General features: G+C 43.1%; 1 protein-coding gene and 1 pseudogene across 1 annotated transcript in view; one reads left to right on the top strand and one right to left on the bottom strand.

The window, feature by feature from the left end:
• Window positions 1-5410: 5410 nt before the first annotated feature.
• LOC115301670 lies at window positions 5411-5859 on the top strand (annotated as a pseudogene).
• A 5042-nt stretch (window positions 5860-10901) lies between these two features.
• SCD5 (stearoyl-CoA desaturase 5) overlaps window positions 10902-17442 on the bottom strand; it is an 89981-nt gene continuing 83440 nt past the window's right edge. The window contains exons 8-9 of the mRNA XM_029951621.1: window positions 16542-16774; window positions 10902-12411 (exon numbers count right to left, since the gene is read on the bottom strand). Of these exons, the coding sequence (XP_029807481.1) occupies window positions 12221-12411; window positions 16542-16774 (424 nt within the window). The 3' untranslated portion in view covers window positions 10902-12220. The remainder of the gene's footprint in view (window positions 12412-16541; window positions 16775-17442) is intronic.

The raw sequence follows: 17442 nt of genomic DNA, 5'->3' as shown, positions 1-17442 counted from the left end.
TCTTTGTTTATGGTCATGGGCAGGGCAGCCCTGGAGGGGCTCTGGGGCTTTTCCTCCCCAAGGCACAGTATGAACTCAAATGGAGAGCCATTCAATGAATATCAAGGTCTCAGGAGAGGGAAGAGATGCTAGTAGGGAAGAGATGCTACAAACAGGGTCACTGGAGAAGAGATTTAAAAGGACATGTGTTACACCTGGGTGGCTTAGTCGGTTGAGCCTCTGACTTTGGCTCAGGTCATGATTTCATGGTTCATGAGTTTGAGCCCCATGTCAGGCTCTGTGCTGACAGCTCAGAGCCCGGAGCCTGCTTCAGATTCTGTGCCTTCCCCTCTCTCTGCACCTCCCCACCTCACACTCTGTATCTCTCTCAAACATAATAAATAAACATAAAAAAATTAAAAAGGTATGTGTTAGATTTCCCAGAAAGCAGATGCTCGGGCAGGAGTTAGGGGTGTAATTGATTTGTGGGAGTTATGTCTGTGGAAGATAACAGGAGGGAAGCAGGAATGCACAGGGAAATACTTCATTCTCTGATGCAGATTGGATACCTATAAGAAATGAGGAAAGAAGCACAATTGGGCGGGGGAGCCTCAGAGCACGATTCAGATCTAACAAAGTCGTAGCTGGCCCAACAGGCACTGGGAGCCATGACTGCCAGTTTGTGGAGTCTTTCTTATTGGGCAGAAATGGTGCCCACCATGCTCAGTCATGGGCCAGGGCTGTTCAGGAAGAGCATGGCAAACAAACAACCAAGCAACAGGTTCTGACGTGTGAGGGTCATCAGTTCACTGCAACTTTGTTCGGGTGCAGCAAGTTCTTTCTTGAGAGAAGATCTGACAGGTGCACTTCCACAGCTGTCTTATGGGCTACTCCCAAAAGCCCAGGTTGAGTGTTGAGCAACCATAAACAATAGAGTTGGTCAGAGTGGGGCAGCATTACTCTTTTAGCTCCAAGGACACAGACAGGATCATGACTGTCAGGTCAGGGGGCAGCCTGGAGTCTGGAAATAAACACCTGGACCTCCCCTCCTCCCTCTGTCCTATTGGTGCTCCCCATTCTCCATGCCAGCTCACTGATAGGATGCATGCCTGGCAGCCTCTCTGAGTAGAGAGCAGTGTGGAGGGGCAAATAAAATGGACCTGAGCATCCAAGGGCAAAGAGGAGAAACAAAGTCTTTAAGGGAGAGAGAATCCAGCCTTGGAGAAGGCATGAGGCAGGGGAAGAGGTTGCCTTACTGTGCTTCTCCCGGCTGTCTGCCTCCCAGAGTCACTGGAGCTTCTGCGCGATCACTCCCCACCCCTCAGCAGCTCCACTTGCAAAAGCAAGGGCCTTAGGGACCAGCTATAGAAAGTTATTTATTGGAGGTTGGGGAAGGGAGGGAGGGGAGGAGAGAGAGAAGATAGGAAGATGGAGAAGGAGAGGGAGAAGGGGGAGGAGAAGGAGAAGAAGGAGAAGGAGAAGAAGGAGAAGAAGAAGAAGAAGAAGAAGAAGAAGAAGAAGAAGAGGAAGAAGAGGAAGAAGAGGAAGAAGAGGAAGAAGAGGAAGAAGAGGAAGAGGAAGAGGAAGAAGGGGAAAAGAAGAAATGGGAAGAGAAGGAGGAGGGGAAAGAGTAGTAGGAGGAGAAGGGGAAGGGGAAGTAGGTGGAAGAGAAGGAGAAGAATGAAGAGGACAAAGGACGAAGAAGGAGACATTGAGAGGGAGAGGAGAGGAGGTGGAGGAGAGATGCAGAGAGAGAGAGAGAGAGTCCCCATTCACACACATCACACACACGCACATACATTGTTCTACTTTTGTAGCTCTCACATCAGAACTGATGAGAGGACCAGAGCCTGAACCCAGTGATGCTCCCAGATTACTTATAAGCCTGTCTATGCGGTCCACACTCCCCAGTTCTGCCCATCTTTCGGAGGTCTCGGCGCTCTGCAGAGTGACCTGTGGCCGTCTGTGCACTTGGCGCCATAGGTCTTTCCTATCACTTCCTACAGAAGGCTCCTCTGTTATCAGCTCACTTTCTCCAGTGGCCGGTAGGCAGTTATCTTGTGATGTTATTTCACAGACATTCACAGCCACAGGAAACATTACTTCTGCTTCAGAGGAGTGGACAATGCTGGGCAAATTACTTTTGGCAGTGAGCAGTTGAGATTATTTTTTAATGATTCGAGGCCTCAGCCAATCGTATTCAAAACAGATCTGCTGGAGCTGAACCCAGAGCTGACAGATGGTTTCTCTCCTAACTTCGTTTGACTGAGTGAAACATTTGATTTGAGCTTCTATTAACGGGAAATAATGTATTTAATTGCTTGATGATGTTTGGCTTATGTTAAGTGAAAGAATGTGACTATTTTTGTCTATAACACTGACCACTTCCCTCCCCCATGTAATACGTCTAAACTCTTAAGTGCATGCTTAGGACTTCCTAAGTCACTAATTCATCTACAACATTTAGAAAAGTTATTGTGAGGGGCACCTGGGTGGCTCAGTTGGTTGGGTGTCTGACTCTTGAGTTAGGCTGATCAAGCCCTACAATGGGCCCTGTGCTGAGCGTGGAACCTGCTTAAGATTCTCTCTTTCCTCTCTGCCCCTTTCCTCTGCTTCTTGCACATGCTCTCTAATAAAATTTAAAAAATAAAAAAAATTATTGTGGAAAAAATGCGCAAGTGATGGCATCGTACTTGCATAATGGGATGGGAGATGGGGAAGGTTTGATTCCTTACCTTCCCGGTGAATTTGTCTCCTTCTTAAGAGTCAGAAACAAGATCCATCTATCTCCCCACAATGCTCCATCCTATGCCTTCCCCATAGTGGAAGCTAAGTAAATTTCTGTTGGTTATTAAGATGAAAGGCAGAACATTCTTTGGTGATATGATGCTGGTCTCCATGGAATCACCTCCAGTGCAAAATGAGGAGAAAGACCTGGTTGAGACAAGGCTTAACTTAATCACCTCTTTAAAGATTCTCTCTCCACACACAGTCAGATTCTGGTGTTGGGGGTCAGCCCCTAACACCATCTTGGCCTGTTTCCCTTCTTAGTATGATCTTGGTTTTGTGGCTTCGTGGGCAACTCCTCAGAACGGACGTGCAACTTTCAAATTCTGACCATCTCAGAGTGGCTCTGTGATTAGACAATCCTCACAAATTTAGGTGGACCTTGTGTCTCCCACCACATGTATTTCTTAAAAGTTGGTGAAGGGGGCTTCTGGGTGGCTCAGTTGGTTAAGTGTCCGACTTTGGCTCAGGTCATGATCTAGTGGTCTGTGAGTTCGAGTCCCGTGTCAGGCTCTGTGCTGACAGTTCAGAACCTGGAGCCTGCTTTGAACTCTGTGTCTCCCTCTCTCTATGGCCCTCCCCAGCTCATGCTCTATCTCTCTCACTATCAAAAATAAACATAAAGAAATTTTTTTAAGTTGGTGAAAAATTTTTTAAATTTGAGCCATGTTTTCAAAGCCTGCTTATGAAAAGAAATCTGTACCAAATACTTTTGTAAAATTAAGAATTGTTTTCTGATTTTTTTATTTTTGTAAGTTTGGATTCCTGGGTCAACTGTTGGTAAAAGTAGGGCCTACTTGTATCCATATACAATGACAGCTCAACCAAAATTTTAGAGGTCCTGCTTACATGTTAAGCTCTCTGCTGGGAGCTTACGGTACAATTGTGCCCAAGACAGAGAGGGGTTTGCCTTCCTGTGATTTCACATTTGACAGGGCAAACAAACAAACGAGTTACAAAGGTAAGACACAGCAATGTTAAAAAAGGTTCCTTTCTGCATTGCTGTACATTGTATCCATCCACTCATCCATGCATCCTTCCATCCATCCATCCATCCATCCATCCCTTCATGATCTTTGCATTCACCCACCCCATGCATGCATCCATCCATTCACCATCCTTCCATACATCCGTCCCCATTCATCCATATACCCATGCATCTATCCATCTATCCATCAATTTGTTCTTTCATTCATTCATTCATTCATTCATTCATTCATTCAGCAACACTTCTCTCTCAGGCACTATTCTGTGGGTTGGAAAAACACTTGGCAATTAAGACCAGCATAGTTTGCATGGCTCTTAAATGAGAGCTGTGAATTCATTGTGCATTGGTTTTTTATGCCATTGTAATAGATTTATAAAATCGAGTCAATTATAGTCAAAAGTAGGTGTAGTTTGGGAAAATACTTTCCTGATGAAGATTTTTTTCTTTTTCTTTTCTTGGTCATTATTTTTTTTCTAAAGGTGGTGTGTTGTGACTTGAGGTGTTATCTGTGGACCAGTTTGCTGGTGTTCTATGATAATGTCAGTGGTCTTTCAAGTCTGATGTGCTTTCATCTGATTTCGTTTTTTGTGCAAAATAAATTAGTAAGATGCATTATGATAAGTGGCCTAGAAATTGTCATAAAGGATGCTCTCCTCAATTAAAAGTAGCCTGTAAGTGGTATATACACAGCAGCCAGGGGCACTCATCTATTTAGAACGGGAAAGCCCAGTGAAACGGGGGTAGCAGAAAAATAGATAAATATGCGACTTTCAAAAGAGTAATTCTATTTTTACACCTCTTCAAGCTGTCCCATTTTCTCTTTCTCTCTCCTGTGGCAGTGCTGAATTTAAAGTAAATGGAAAAACAACAGACTGAATGTTCCAATCAGATTCTATCAATCAGAAGAACAAGACAAGCTTGTTGGGAAGGTTTAAATTATTCTCTGTGCACCCTCAGCCTCTTTCTAACACGAAGTATGGCTCCTTGGCAGCCAAACCATTATGGCATGTGATGGTTGGTGACCTTATCCTGAAGCCTGTTCTTGTTTCCAAGATTTATAATGCTGGAAATGTTTGACACAGCAATGCTCAATTTAAGGCTGTCTCTCAAATGGAAACTTAAAAACCAAACAATACAAAGCAAAACAAAAACACCCCCTCCCTTGCAATTGTTGAGAAATATTTAGCCATTGCAATGGCATTCCAGAAAAATCAACCAGCCTCAGAATTCTGCCTTTCCATCTACAAATGTTTACTTTGCTTCGACAGAGGCGATTTCCTAAGAATGCTCTGGCCTGCAGTCTCTTCCTTTTTTTTTTTCTTTTATAAGGACACAATATTGGGATGGCTTCTAGCCACATGTTTTGCTCGGATAGGGCAGAATCTAACATTTTCTAAGCTTGCATGCTATTGATTCCTGTAGTTTTTGATCAAAGAAGGGACCTAAGCAACCATTTGTTTCGGTGCTGACATAGATGAAGAAGCGGAGGTATTGCATATTTCTCCTAAGGCTGTTTATCTCCCAACAAAGTAGCAATCTAACCATCCTTAGGTTGTGTAAATGTAGGCCACAGAGCCAAATAATGTCAAAAAACAAACAAACAAACAAAACACATCAAAATGGCCTGTCCAGAGAGCTGCCCCTGCCGCCACCAAGATGGGGACTTCGTACTGGGTCCTGATCTTAGCACTCAAATGCCCCAGCCTGAGGCTGAAGGTGGTGGTGTCTTATATCCTCATTGTGGGAAGACTACTTTATGATGTTATTGTTGAACTTCCAAGTATTGGCTCTATGACTGATGAAGATGGACATCAGAGGCCAGTAGCTTTCTTAGCCCACAGAGTAAATGGACACTATATTATGGAAGGACTCGCACCAGCTTCCTATTTGCAGCAGAAGGCTTAGGATTCATAATCTTGGACCGATCAAATGCACCAGACATTCCAACCTCAATAAGATTTCTCCTTCTATTCATTGGATTTGTCTGTGTCCTATTGAGTGTTTTCATGGCTAGAGTATTCATGAGAATGAAACTACCAGGCTATCTGATGGGTTTAAATACCTTTTGGGAAGAGATCAGTGGATATTGGATTCGCTCCTGTTAATGAAGTTTTAAAGGCTGTACCAATCCTCTGATGTGAACTATGGGAAAGAATGAAAAGTGGCAGAAAGAAGCATCTAGTGAAAACATAGGAAGCATGTTAAGGCTTGAACTAGGATGTCTTCTTGGCATCAAAGAGATGAGCTTATCAGTATTTTCCCCCGCTGACTTTTACTGACCTACCAATGATGTTAATGGCATTTTTTTGTTTTTCATTTCTTAGAGAAAATATACTCCATTTCTACAACTATAATATTGAATAAAGTAATTATTTTTTACAGTTCCTTTAATGTGTTTTGGAAATGACATTTCTGACTTTCAAAAGTTAATATAAAATGACAAAGCAAGAAGATCCCATGAGCTAAGATACTCTGGACAATCAGCTTTACTTATGGTGCTTTGCCGTTAGACAGTACATTATTCAGATGTGTATGCAAGCCTGTTTCATGCATAGTAAGATGTATGATAGAAGAGGAAATGAGTAATTTTTCTAATAAAAAAAAAACCCCAACGCCCTGTCCATTTCAGTGTCTTGAAACTGATCCAGGCTTCTGGCTTCAAATAGACTTAAAAAGGTAGTTGGAAAGAGTCCAATATATCATTGCTGAAAATTTCCCACATAGAGGCAAAAATCAAGGTCTTCACTTTTAAAAATAGCACTGAATCCCTAAAGGGGATCAAAGATCCACTTTGAGATCATTTTTCACCTTGGTTGGCTGTGGTGCATCTGTGTACACATTCTTGCTAACAAGCTGATTTACGTGTGTGTTACAAACAGCTCATGCCAGCAGGGCCTGTAGAGAACAGTGCAAATACATGTGCTCATTGTTTGGCACATCTGGAACAAGAACTTTATGACGCTGGGCTTTTAAATTCAGAGAAATGAGTTGTTGTGTTCACAGGCAGCAATTTCAGGACCAGGAGAAAATGAGTGGGTCTTCTGGATCCCTGTACCTCAAGTGTGAGAAGGTTGTTTCCTGGCCCTGGAAAGTCATCACCTCCACTGATGATTCACTCTTCCTTTGGGACACTGGCTATCCCAGTTTACCAGTTCGTCCTCACTCAGTGATCACAATGGTCACAACATGTACCAGATAGGGTCGCCCCTTCCCTCTCACCGCCACCCTCACATGGTACGTCCTGAAAAAGGAGCACTCTCTACAATTAGCTCTTCTATTTTATGATTCGTACACTGTGAACACCAGCTTTTAAGAAACCTGATAATAAAAATACAACCATGCCCTGCTCCAGTGGGACCCAGCTACTATGTCCATTGACAGCATAGGGTTTGGTGACGCCACCCAGCCGTCGGTGCTTCTATCAGAAAAGCAACTTTGGAGATTTCTCTCAATGACATGAAAGATAGCCTTGCAGAGGATCCAAGAAGGGAAGGATGGGGACATCGATTTAGTAAATCCTGAGTTGCAGGGATTTGAACCAGTGGTCAAAGGCCAAGTCAACTTCTTCACTTAGTAACTGTAGGTCAGGAGCTGAAGGAAGGAGACTTTCTCAGGGCATAGGATTCCTGGCCCTAGCTAACTGGGGCTGTGGTCTGCTGGTCTTTTCCTCTTTACCGGTGGGAAGTTGAGGCAGCCTGCCTGTGCTGACTGGTATCCCAGATGCCCAGGCAGAGGCATCATGGGAGAGCAAAAGCAAGTGAGAAGACTGTCACAGAGGCACAGTAACTGCTGGAACACAGGCTTGCAGCGTTGCAACCGCCCTCCACCTCCCCCCACCAAGCCAGCACTTTCCTTCCTCTTGCCTCTGACTTGCCAATTTAGAAGTCAGGAACTTTCCTGGGAGTGGGGGTGGGGGCGGGCAGTTACGAACTCCATCACCCAAGGGGAGAGTGGAGAGGCAGTTCCAGGTCATTTATAGCACTTCCTTGACGTAGAGGAAAGGGAAGGAAAGGATTTGGGCGAATACTTTGAACTAAAAATGGGGAAATATTTTTAAAAAGGTTATAAAGGTTAGGCTACTTATTTCCTTCCTTGTTTCACATGAGCCCCTGAGAAGTCAGCTGGCTTCCAGTGTCTTCTATAATTGAGGACAGGAGTGACATGGATAAGTGAACGTCACAGATAATCCCCAAAGCTCATTCTTCTCCATTAGTTTCAGCCTTTTCCCTCTCTCAGTCTTCTATCCCGGCTCCTGCTGAGGAGAAAAGAAGTGGGGCCTGTCCTCTGAGGGGGGTGCGAAGGCACAGGAAGGAAGCCAAGGTTGAGAGGGACTCTCAGGGGGACTGGACAAAGGTCCTGTGGGTGTGCCAGGCTTCTTCACGTGGAGGGAATGGCTCCCAGCTGGATAGCTGGGTGGGACAATCCAATCCACAGTCTGGTTCCTTTACAGAAGGGCTGGCTGAGGCTCCTTTGTAGGAGAGGCAGAGCTTTCCCTGTAGCCTCTTGGGGTCAGGCTGGGCCCCGAGAACTAACCTAACATTAAGACAGATTAACGAGAGAGAGAAGCAAACAGACTTTATTATTACTTGCTTATGGGAGCCTTCGCAGGAAAGAGAAGACCCAAGAAGTGGTTGGGCCCAAGTGCCGTGTACCAGACTGGACAAAGAGTACTAATTGTGAAAGAGTGCCAGAAATATATGGGAACGCCCAAGGAATGTAAGTGTTACTTTAACAAGGTTTGCTTGCACTGATTCTCTCGGTGCCTTCTCCCTGTCTCTGATGATAAGAATGTTTCTTTCCTCCTGATATAGAGAAGGCAGCTCTCACACCAGAGTTTCATCTGCTTTTAGGGAGAAAAAAGGGAGATCAGAGGGCCCTTTTTGCATCTGCTGTTTTCAAGCGATTTATTTATTTATTTATTTAAAATAAGCTCTACCCTCAAGGTGAGGCTTGACCACATGACTCAGAGATCAAGAGTCCTATGCTCAGGGCACCTGGCTGGCTCAGTCACTAGATCACATGACTCTAGGTAACACACCAAGTTAGATGATGAGTTAGAATTCAAAATCTTGCCATTTATGACAACATGGATGCAACTTGAGAGCATTAGGCTAAGTGAAATAAGTCAGACAGAGAAATACAAATGCCATATGATCTCTTGTATATGTACAATCTAAGAAAAAAACAACTATGAAATCATAGATACAGAGAACAGATTGGTGGGGGATGGGCGTCAACAAAATGGTGAAGGTGGTCAAAAGATATATACACTTCCAGTTATAAAATAAATATCATGGGGATGTATAGCAATGTGATTATAACTAATAATATTGTATTTCATATTTGAAAGTCGCTAAGAGAGTAGATCTTAAAAGCTCTCATAAGAAAAAAAATTCTAACTGCAAATGGTGAAAGATGTTAATAAGACTTATTACTGTGGTGATCATTTTGCAATATACACAGACTTAGCCAGCCAGGTGGCCCTGCCCCCCCTTTTTTTCAATTTATACAAATATTGAATTATTATGTCATACACTTGAATATAGAGCTGTATGTCAATTCTACCTCAATTTAAAAAAAGGGAGAATTCAAACTCAAAACTTGAACTCGAATCCATTGCTATTTCTGCTACTTCACTGAGCCAGAGCTTTTTACAATACCTTTCATTAAATTGTTTTTCATGAATTATGTTCATTTTTGTTGTTTCATTATATTTTGAAAATGAATGAAACACGTGCATTTTTTTTTTTTTTACCAATCACATTCCTTTCAGCCTTGGTCTGTGTTCTCTCACTCGGAGTCAATGATTTCCCCTCACTTTTGACCTTCCAGATTCCAGAAAGGATGGGTACAACCTGAGGTGTTTCAAACCCCAAATCAGGCACGTTCCTATCTCTGTTGCCGTCGGTGACCATCAGGGCTTGGTGGAACCTTAGCCAGATTCTGGTTTCATCCTCTCTCTTTGTAGAGGAGAAAACTGGATCCAGAAAGACTGTTTCTCAAGGCCACACAGCCGGCCAGTAGCGCACTTGGGTTGGTTCTGCCATATCAGGCCAGCTCCATGTAGCTGCCATGACACGCATGGAATCCCTTCCCCTTGACTCCCCTCACCTGGGTGCATGGGCAGATGCTTCTGAAACAGGCCTTGTAAGACATCCCCTTGCTTTAAACTGTACCAATCTCGTTAGGGCCACCTTGGATAGTCTTGGGAAATACCTCCCTTAGATGCTACTGAGATCTACAGGCAACATTAATATGGAAGACTCCAGAGTGATCTAACCTTCACCTATCCACTCCTTCAACAAAATCATCCCCGTCCTCATTCATGAGCAGATATATACATGGTACTTAGATTCAGAGGAGTGAGGTTCTGGATTTCGTTTGACCACCTGGGGGATATCCTCCTTCTGTGAAAAGATTTCAAATAGTTTTTCCAAACTTAGCCTTTTCTATTAATGGACAAGCTAGAAGGTTAGTACATTTAAGGGGTCAAAGATTCACAGAAATACTCCTAATCAAGGTCTTTTTAGGTCGTGTTGATACAAACTCATCTTGGGATACAATTACCCTCTGCCAATACTCCATACAAGGTCTCAGCAATGTGTGGCTGCAATACAAAGCAGATAGAAGACGCCACAGTCATATCCGAAGGGTCCAGTGGCTGGAACCCCGCTCAGCTGCAGGCAGCCTAAGAAATCTGTATCTGACGGCAGGGGCACAGGCGCTTCAGGGCAAAAGAAGGACACAGAGTGATGCAGCACAAGGGAAAAGTTGAGGGGCAGGACTTGAAGGAGAGCTGAGCCCACCTCCCACTCCCCTGGTCACCACTAGTGGGGTCTGGTGGGGTTGGGGGAGGAAGGTATCCATGCTCTTTTGGGTGACAGGTAAGCTGGAAGCAATACAAACTTGGAGAGTGTTGGATAGTGAGAAGTGGGGAACGACACCACTCAGGGGTCCACATTCAAAAAAAAAAATAGCCAGTTTTCCCTCTGGCGTAAGGCTGATGGGATACAGGAGGCCTGGTCTTAGGGGCGTTGTTAGTCCAGTGCTGGAATCAAACGGGAATCACGTGGTTATAACGGAGCTTCAGGTACCCTGGAGAGAACATCCTGTGAACATCATTTAAGTACCTGGTCAAGAACACCGATCACTTAATAATCATTTATTGTAAATCACTCATAGCGTACACATTACGAATGGCAAAATTACACAGTTAAACACCTGCTGGATGTAGAACTTCATTGTGACAATTTCCTGTTGGCATCACTTCTTTTTTAAACATTTTAAATTAAATTCTAAAGGCCCACATCTTTCCTGAAAAGACCTATCGTAGAAGCGCGCCATCTTTCTTTTGCTCTAACAGCAAACACACAGGGCACGCGGCCCCATTAACTCCACACGCCCTTTACAAGGCAACTTAACACACAACATTGTTTTTAGCCCAGAAGCTACATCATAATCACTTTATATTTTTCTGCAAAATCAATGAAAGCGGCATGCAGGGGAAACATTAGTAGACATTGAGTTCTAGATAACTCAGTTATTAAGATCTGATGGCCTAGTGTGGAAAATTAATATGCTTATTTAGCAGGAGTAGTTAAAGTACATGCATCAGTGGCTGAGATCAATTAGAATATAAATTAGGTGTCTAAACATTTAAATGAGAGCTTAATCTGAGCTTAATTTTATGTCTGGCACATCTGAGTTATACACCTTTAAAATGACAATAGCGGAGAGAACAAAACCAAACACCTAAACAGGCACTGATTTATAGGGTCGGCCGGCCATAATCAAGACACAAAACTAGTCGGGCTGTGAACAGATCTCTTTGGAAGCAAAGACAGTGGAGCATTAACAAGCTGTAAACAGGGCAAGAAAATAAGAGAGCCATTTCCTGTATTGTCATTTTTTAAACTTTTCAATTGTCTTATTTAAAGAAGAACAAGAAACACACACACACACACACACACACACACACACACACACACACACACACGGTAATTACAAAACAGAAACTTTCTTTAGTTACTTAGACCCTCTCTTTAGTCTTCTATCCTGCCTCTCTGCTCCTTCAGATAATGTGTTTAAAACCAGTTCTGGGTCAACTGGTAGAAAAGAAAGCAAATGCTCTCCTGAATCACACTGAAAGGATATGAAATTCCTGCATCCTGTCAGGGTTAACATCATGTACAAGCACATGATCCTGTATGTGTGTTTGACATATTGTAGCTACAGCGATTAAATCACATGTTCATACTCTAATGCTAAATCATAGTTACACAGATGCTACATCGATGGTTATACCTTCACATTATTTTGAGACAAACGAAAAGTTCCCAAACCACATAGATTCCGTTCCCTCCCCAGCCTCTACGCCCTCCCACATCCAATGAACAAGAGAACTATAGGAACAAAAGCCATGAACTAAGGTGTCAATCGCAGACGTGTTGGAGGCCAGTTCCGGGTTCAAGTGCTGCCATCTCCAGTCCTGGCTTTCCGGGCCTTGATCATCGGCTTGGTTGCCCGTTTGCGGTCAGTGGCCAGTCCCAGCCAGCACATGAGGTCAATGAACCAAGTGGTTGGGTTAAAATTTAAGCCAAATTCACTTGCAGAGTAATCAAAGGGAAAGGTGTGGTGGTAATTGTGGAAGCCTTCACCTGGAAGACAAAGTGGACATTGAAATAACCCATCCTCACCTCTCTGCACAGATTTATCCCCCTCCCCCATTTATTGAGAATCTACATGTGCAAGGCACTATGTCAGACTCTCTGGACAGCAGAAGACTTGGTGTCTGCCCTTAGGAAGAATTTACTTAGTTGGCTACACTAAATCTGAACAGAAAAAAAAAGGTTATCAGCGCAGAGTCACAATATTAATTTCCCTGTATGAACTACTACCGTGATTTTGGAGCTGTACTTAGTAAGCTCAATGCTAAATGAACTGATCAAACAGATCCTCCTTTGGATGTATGTTCATAACAGGCAAATAGCTCTGCGGGCTGAACTGATTAAAGGAAGGCTCACTGGGGAGAGCTTGGATGACCCAGATGAGCACTGATCAGATAGGTAAGTAAGCTGAGGGGCCGGACCTTTACATGTCCCAAATTTGCCCATGCATTAGTCTCCCCTCCGGGAGAACAGCTTTTCCTCCCTTACCTTTTTTTTTTTTTTTTTAAATTAAGGTGTTTTCAGGAGGGATCTCAGGGCTTCTTTCATTTGACTTTTTGTGTGTGTGAGACTCATGTCTAGTTTTATTGTTTCCAAAATCATTTAATCAATTGTCCCTGATTAGGTTTAAAAAATTTTTTTAAATTTACATCCAAGTTAGTTAGCACATAGTGCAACAATGATTTCAGGAGTAGATTCCTTAATGCCCTTCACCCATTCAGCCCATCCCCCTCCCACAATCCCTCCAGCAACTCTGTTTGTTCTCCATATTTAAGAGTCTCATGTTTTGTCCCCCTCCCTATTTTTATATTATTTTTGCTTCCCTTCCCTTATGTTTTGTATCTTAATTATTTGACTTTTTAAAACAGCTTTATTGAGATATAATTCAACATATAATTCATCCACTTGAAGTACAATTTAATGGCTTTTAGTATTTTCACCAAGTTGGGCATCCATCACCACGATGAATTTTATAACATTTTTATTACCTAAAAGGAAGGTGCACACTCCTGAACTGTCATCCCCTACCCATCCCACCATCCCTCCAGCCCTCCTTTCTTTCTCTGTCATGGTTAATTCTCTGTGTCGGTCTGACTGGCCGGGGCACGCCCAGATTAGACATTTCTGTGTGGCGTGTCTGTGGGAGTGTTTCTGGAGGAGATGAGCATTTGAATCAGTGACCTCAGTAAAGCAGATTACCCTCCCCAGTGGTGCTGGCCATCACTCAATCCGTTAAGGGCCTGAACAGAACAAATGGTGGAGGAAGAGGAATTTGCCCCTTTTTCTCTGACTCACTCACTGAACTGGATCTATCGCATCTTCCCTTGCCCTCAGACTGGGATTTACATCATCTGCTCCCCTGGTTTTCAGGCCTTTGGACTCATATTTAATCGTATCACTGGCTTTCCTGAGTCTCCAGCTTGCAGACGGCAGATTGTGGGATTTCTCAGCTCCCGTAATCATGTGAGCCAGCTCCTTATAATAAATCTCTCCTCTCCCCATCCCTCTCCTCCCCTCCTCCTTTTCCTATACATATCCGCATATGTATATATATATGTATGTATACATATATACACACATGAAACAGGAGGATATCTATTTATGTCCTACAAATATATATCTATTTATATTTATACAGATATTGTACTGTTTCCCTATATATATGGAGATTTGTTATGAGAACATACAATATATACTACAGTATACATAAAAACTGTATAGTGTATGTATAACACATATATACATATACATACATGTACTGATTCTGTTTTTCTGGACAACCCTATTATAAATATCTGTACATTTTCCTATTCTGAACATTTTATATTAAAAAATTTTACAATATGTAGCCTTTTGTGACTCTGGCTTCTTTAACTTAACATCATGTTTTCAAGGTTGTAGCAGATATCAGTACTTCATTAATTTTTATTGCCAGATAGTTTTCCGTTGTATGGATGTAACATATTGTATTTAATTGACAGACTATTGAATTATTTCTGGTTTTTGGCTATTAAGAATAATGTTACTATGGTATTCATATACAAGTTTTTGTGTGGACCTATATTTTTATTACTCTTTATGTATAGTGGAGTAGTTGGATCATATGATACTATTTTTAACTACTTGAAGAACTAACTGCCAGATTCCACCTTCACTTCTTAAGGAGGCCCTGGTCATCATGTAGTTCTTCTCTTGACCACAGTTGAAGGATTTTGCTCTGTAATGAATACATCAGATGGGTGAATCTGTGATTCAGTTTTCTTTTTTATTTATTTTTTGTGTTTATTCATTTTTGAGAAAGAGGGACAGAGCATGAGTGTGGGAGGGGCAGAGAGAGAGAGGGAGACAGAATCTGAAACAGGCTCCAGACTCTGAGCCATCAGCACAGAGCCCTACGCGGGGCTTGAAGTCATGAACTATGAGATAATGACCACAGTCAAAGATGGATGCCCATCCAACTGAGTCACCCAGGTGCCCCTGCAGTTTTCTTCTTAATTTAGGTCTTCTTTATCCTGCCCCTTCCACCCTTATAATTTTTAGTGTTCTTCCTGCACTGGAGTTTAGTATAAAGGAGTTTCCGCCACTACTTTCAGAAGCAGACACTATTCTGAGAACCCTGTATGTACTCCGCATCTATCACACAGTGTAATGGGAGTCTTTCCAGGACCTCAATGAAGAAAACTGACTAGGAGGCCAGTGTTGACCTGGATGGACTTAAAACCAATAGCCAGCTCTTCAGGGCCAGTGCCACAGTCACATTCCTTGGGTTTTCTGGCCTACTGTCCCCACATAAGATGGTAATGGTCCATCTTGTCCCCTTCCTATCTGTTCCTAGGGTCAACATCGGATGTGGCCCCCCTCATTGAAGTCCTGGTGGAAGATGAAGGAGGAGATGGGGAGGAGGAAGAAGTAGAAGTGTCAGAAACTTCTTCCAAGACACTTTTCTCTCTGCTTAGCCAGTGTTTCCATAGTTAAATTTGGGTGCTTATTCCACCTCAGAATGCTGTTGTCAACACGACTACACGAGATTAAGACACGGGTCTTAATAAGTACATGAGCCTAACAGTGTGGTGGCAGAAACTCCTTGCTAGGTGATGCAGAGACCATTGCTGCTTAGCTACAGATCTTTCTTACCCGGAGTCGATCTCAATGCTCAAGACTCAGCTTATCAAGAAGCCTGAGTTACTTCTAGAAAGATACAGCTAATGCTTATTTCTTATTTACTGTGTCCCAGCCACAGTGCTGAGTGCTTTAACGGGTATTAACGCCTATAAACCTCACATCTCTAAGCTAGCTGCTATTATTTTCCGCATTTTAAAAACGAGGATGTAAATGTACAGAAGGGACAAGTAACTTCCAAAAACCACAAGGCTAGTCATAAGCTAAGCACTTATTTCATGCTCAGCACTGCTGCAAAGACTATGTATTAGCTCCTCTAGCACTCCGGTGACCCCAGGAGCAGGTGAATGCCACTACTGTCTTCACTTTACAGATGAAGACACAAGGTGCGGAGGAGCCAGACAAATTTCCCAGGGAGTAAGTGGAGGAACCAAGACTCAGCCAAACTTGTCAGAATCCAGAGGCCTTGCTCCGAACCGTTTCGTGGCACCATGAGATGCCACACTCTTGTTTCTTCCCATCTCTCTGTCTGAAGGCCTTTTGTATTACAGTCAGTCAAATGATCGGACAGCTGAATGGTCAGGGCAAATGAGAGAAAAGCCAGCTGCTACTCCCCCTTTAGGAAAATTTCCATAGTAAAATTAGTTCCTAATTATTGATCATTTACTATACAACAGCGTTGGTGGTATAGTGGTGAGCAGAGCTGCCTTCCATTTACTATATGACAGACATTTTACTAAGCAGTTTGCATACAGTATCTCACTTAATCTTCACAACATAGCTATGAAGTCAGCTTCACTGTTCCCATTTCACAGATAAGAAAACTCTAAATCAGAGAGCTTAGGTTACTTGTCCAAAAACCAGGATTCTAATATTAAAGCCCAAGTTCATCCTACCTGACTCCATTCCACTGCCTCTCTTTACAGATTCCAGAAAACCTTTGGAAGGTTGAGAAAATCTGAGCTGCCATCCTCTCCATTGGTTCTCATGCCCCTACTCACCAATGGCACCCAGGGTGACGAGTGGGTTCTGCCGAGGACTGATGTGTTTGTCATAGGGCCGGTTTCCATACATGTGGGCGGCACTGTTGACCAGCCAGCTGATGTTGAGTGAGATGGTATAGCGGAGGATGGAGGCCAAGAAGTAGGCGTTCCACAGGCTCTCTTCCCAGGCGCACCAGGGTACCAGCGTGGGGATCGCAAAGCACATGAGCACCACGGTGATCTTGTAGTACCTGCAAGGCAGGACATTACGCTACCATCGGGCACCTGTTGATGGTGGCAGGAATGAGATGAACAAGCCACAGGAAAAGCCGAGAATTGTGCCAGTCAGTTCCTTCAACTCCTTCTGTATAAGTACCCTGTCGCATATTGCTCTGTACAGGGGTCACAAACCTATCATATACCTACAAGGCGACGCAAGTAAACCCGATCTGAGAGTTAGGATGGGTAGAACGCTATGGGAAGTGGCAGGGCCTGTAGCGTACGTCAGAGGAATTGCAACATAAAACAAGGCATGCTGTGCTGGTGAGACCCGTGTACCTCAGAGCTCTCACAGATCACCAGTTTGACAACTCCTAGCTATTTCTTTGACCGATCAACTTGGTAATCAGGCTTTCCTAAATGATTTCAAGAACTGTGTATTACTTGAATAATCTCCAGACACATGATTCTGTACTAACTTAGCTTGAGAAAAACGTAAACAATCCAATCCCCTCTCAAAAATGTTCTCTGTTCATTGGTGATTACATTCCAAGCCAGCATAAAAAATAGATGGTAAATAAAGGAATAAGCACAGCTGCATAAAAAGTAATCTTTACAAAGAAACCATCAATAGTTTGATTTCCAGACCTGTGTACACAGGAAAGATTTACTGAGCACCTACTCTATGCTAAGTCATGAG

Source organism: Suricata suricatta, chromosome 1 (genome assembly GCF_006229205.1).
Source record: "Suricata suricatta isolate VVHF042 chromosome 1, meerkat_22Aug2017_6uvM2_HiC, whole genome shotgun sequence".
Lineage (NCBI taxonomy): Eukaryota > Metazoa > Chordata > Mammalia > Carnivora > Herpestidae > Suricata > Suricata suricatta.
This window is presented reverse-complemented; position numbering and strand designations above follow the sequence as displayed.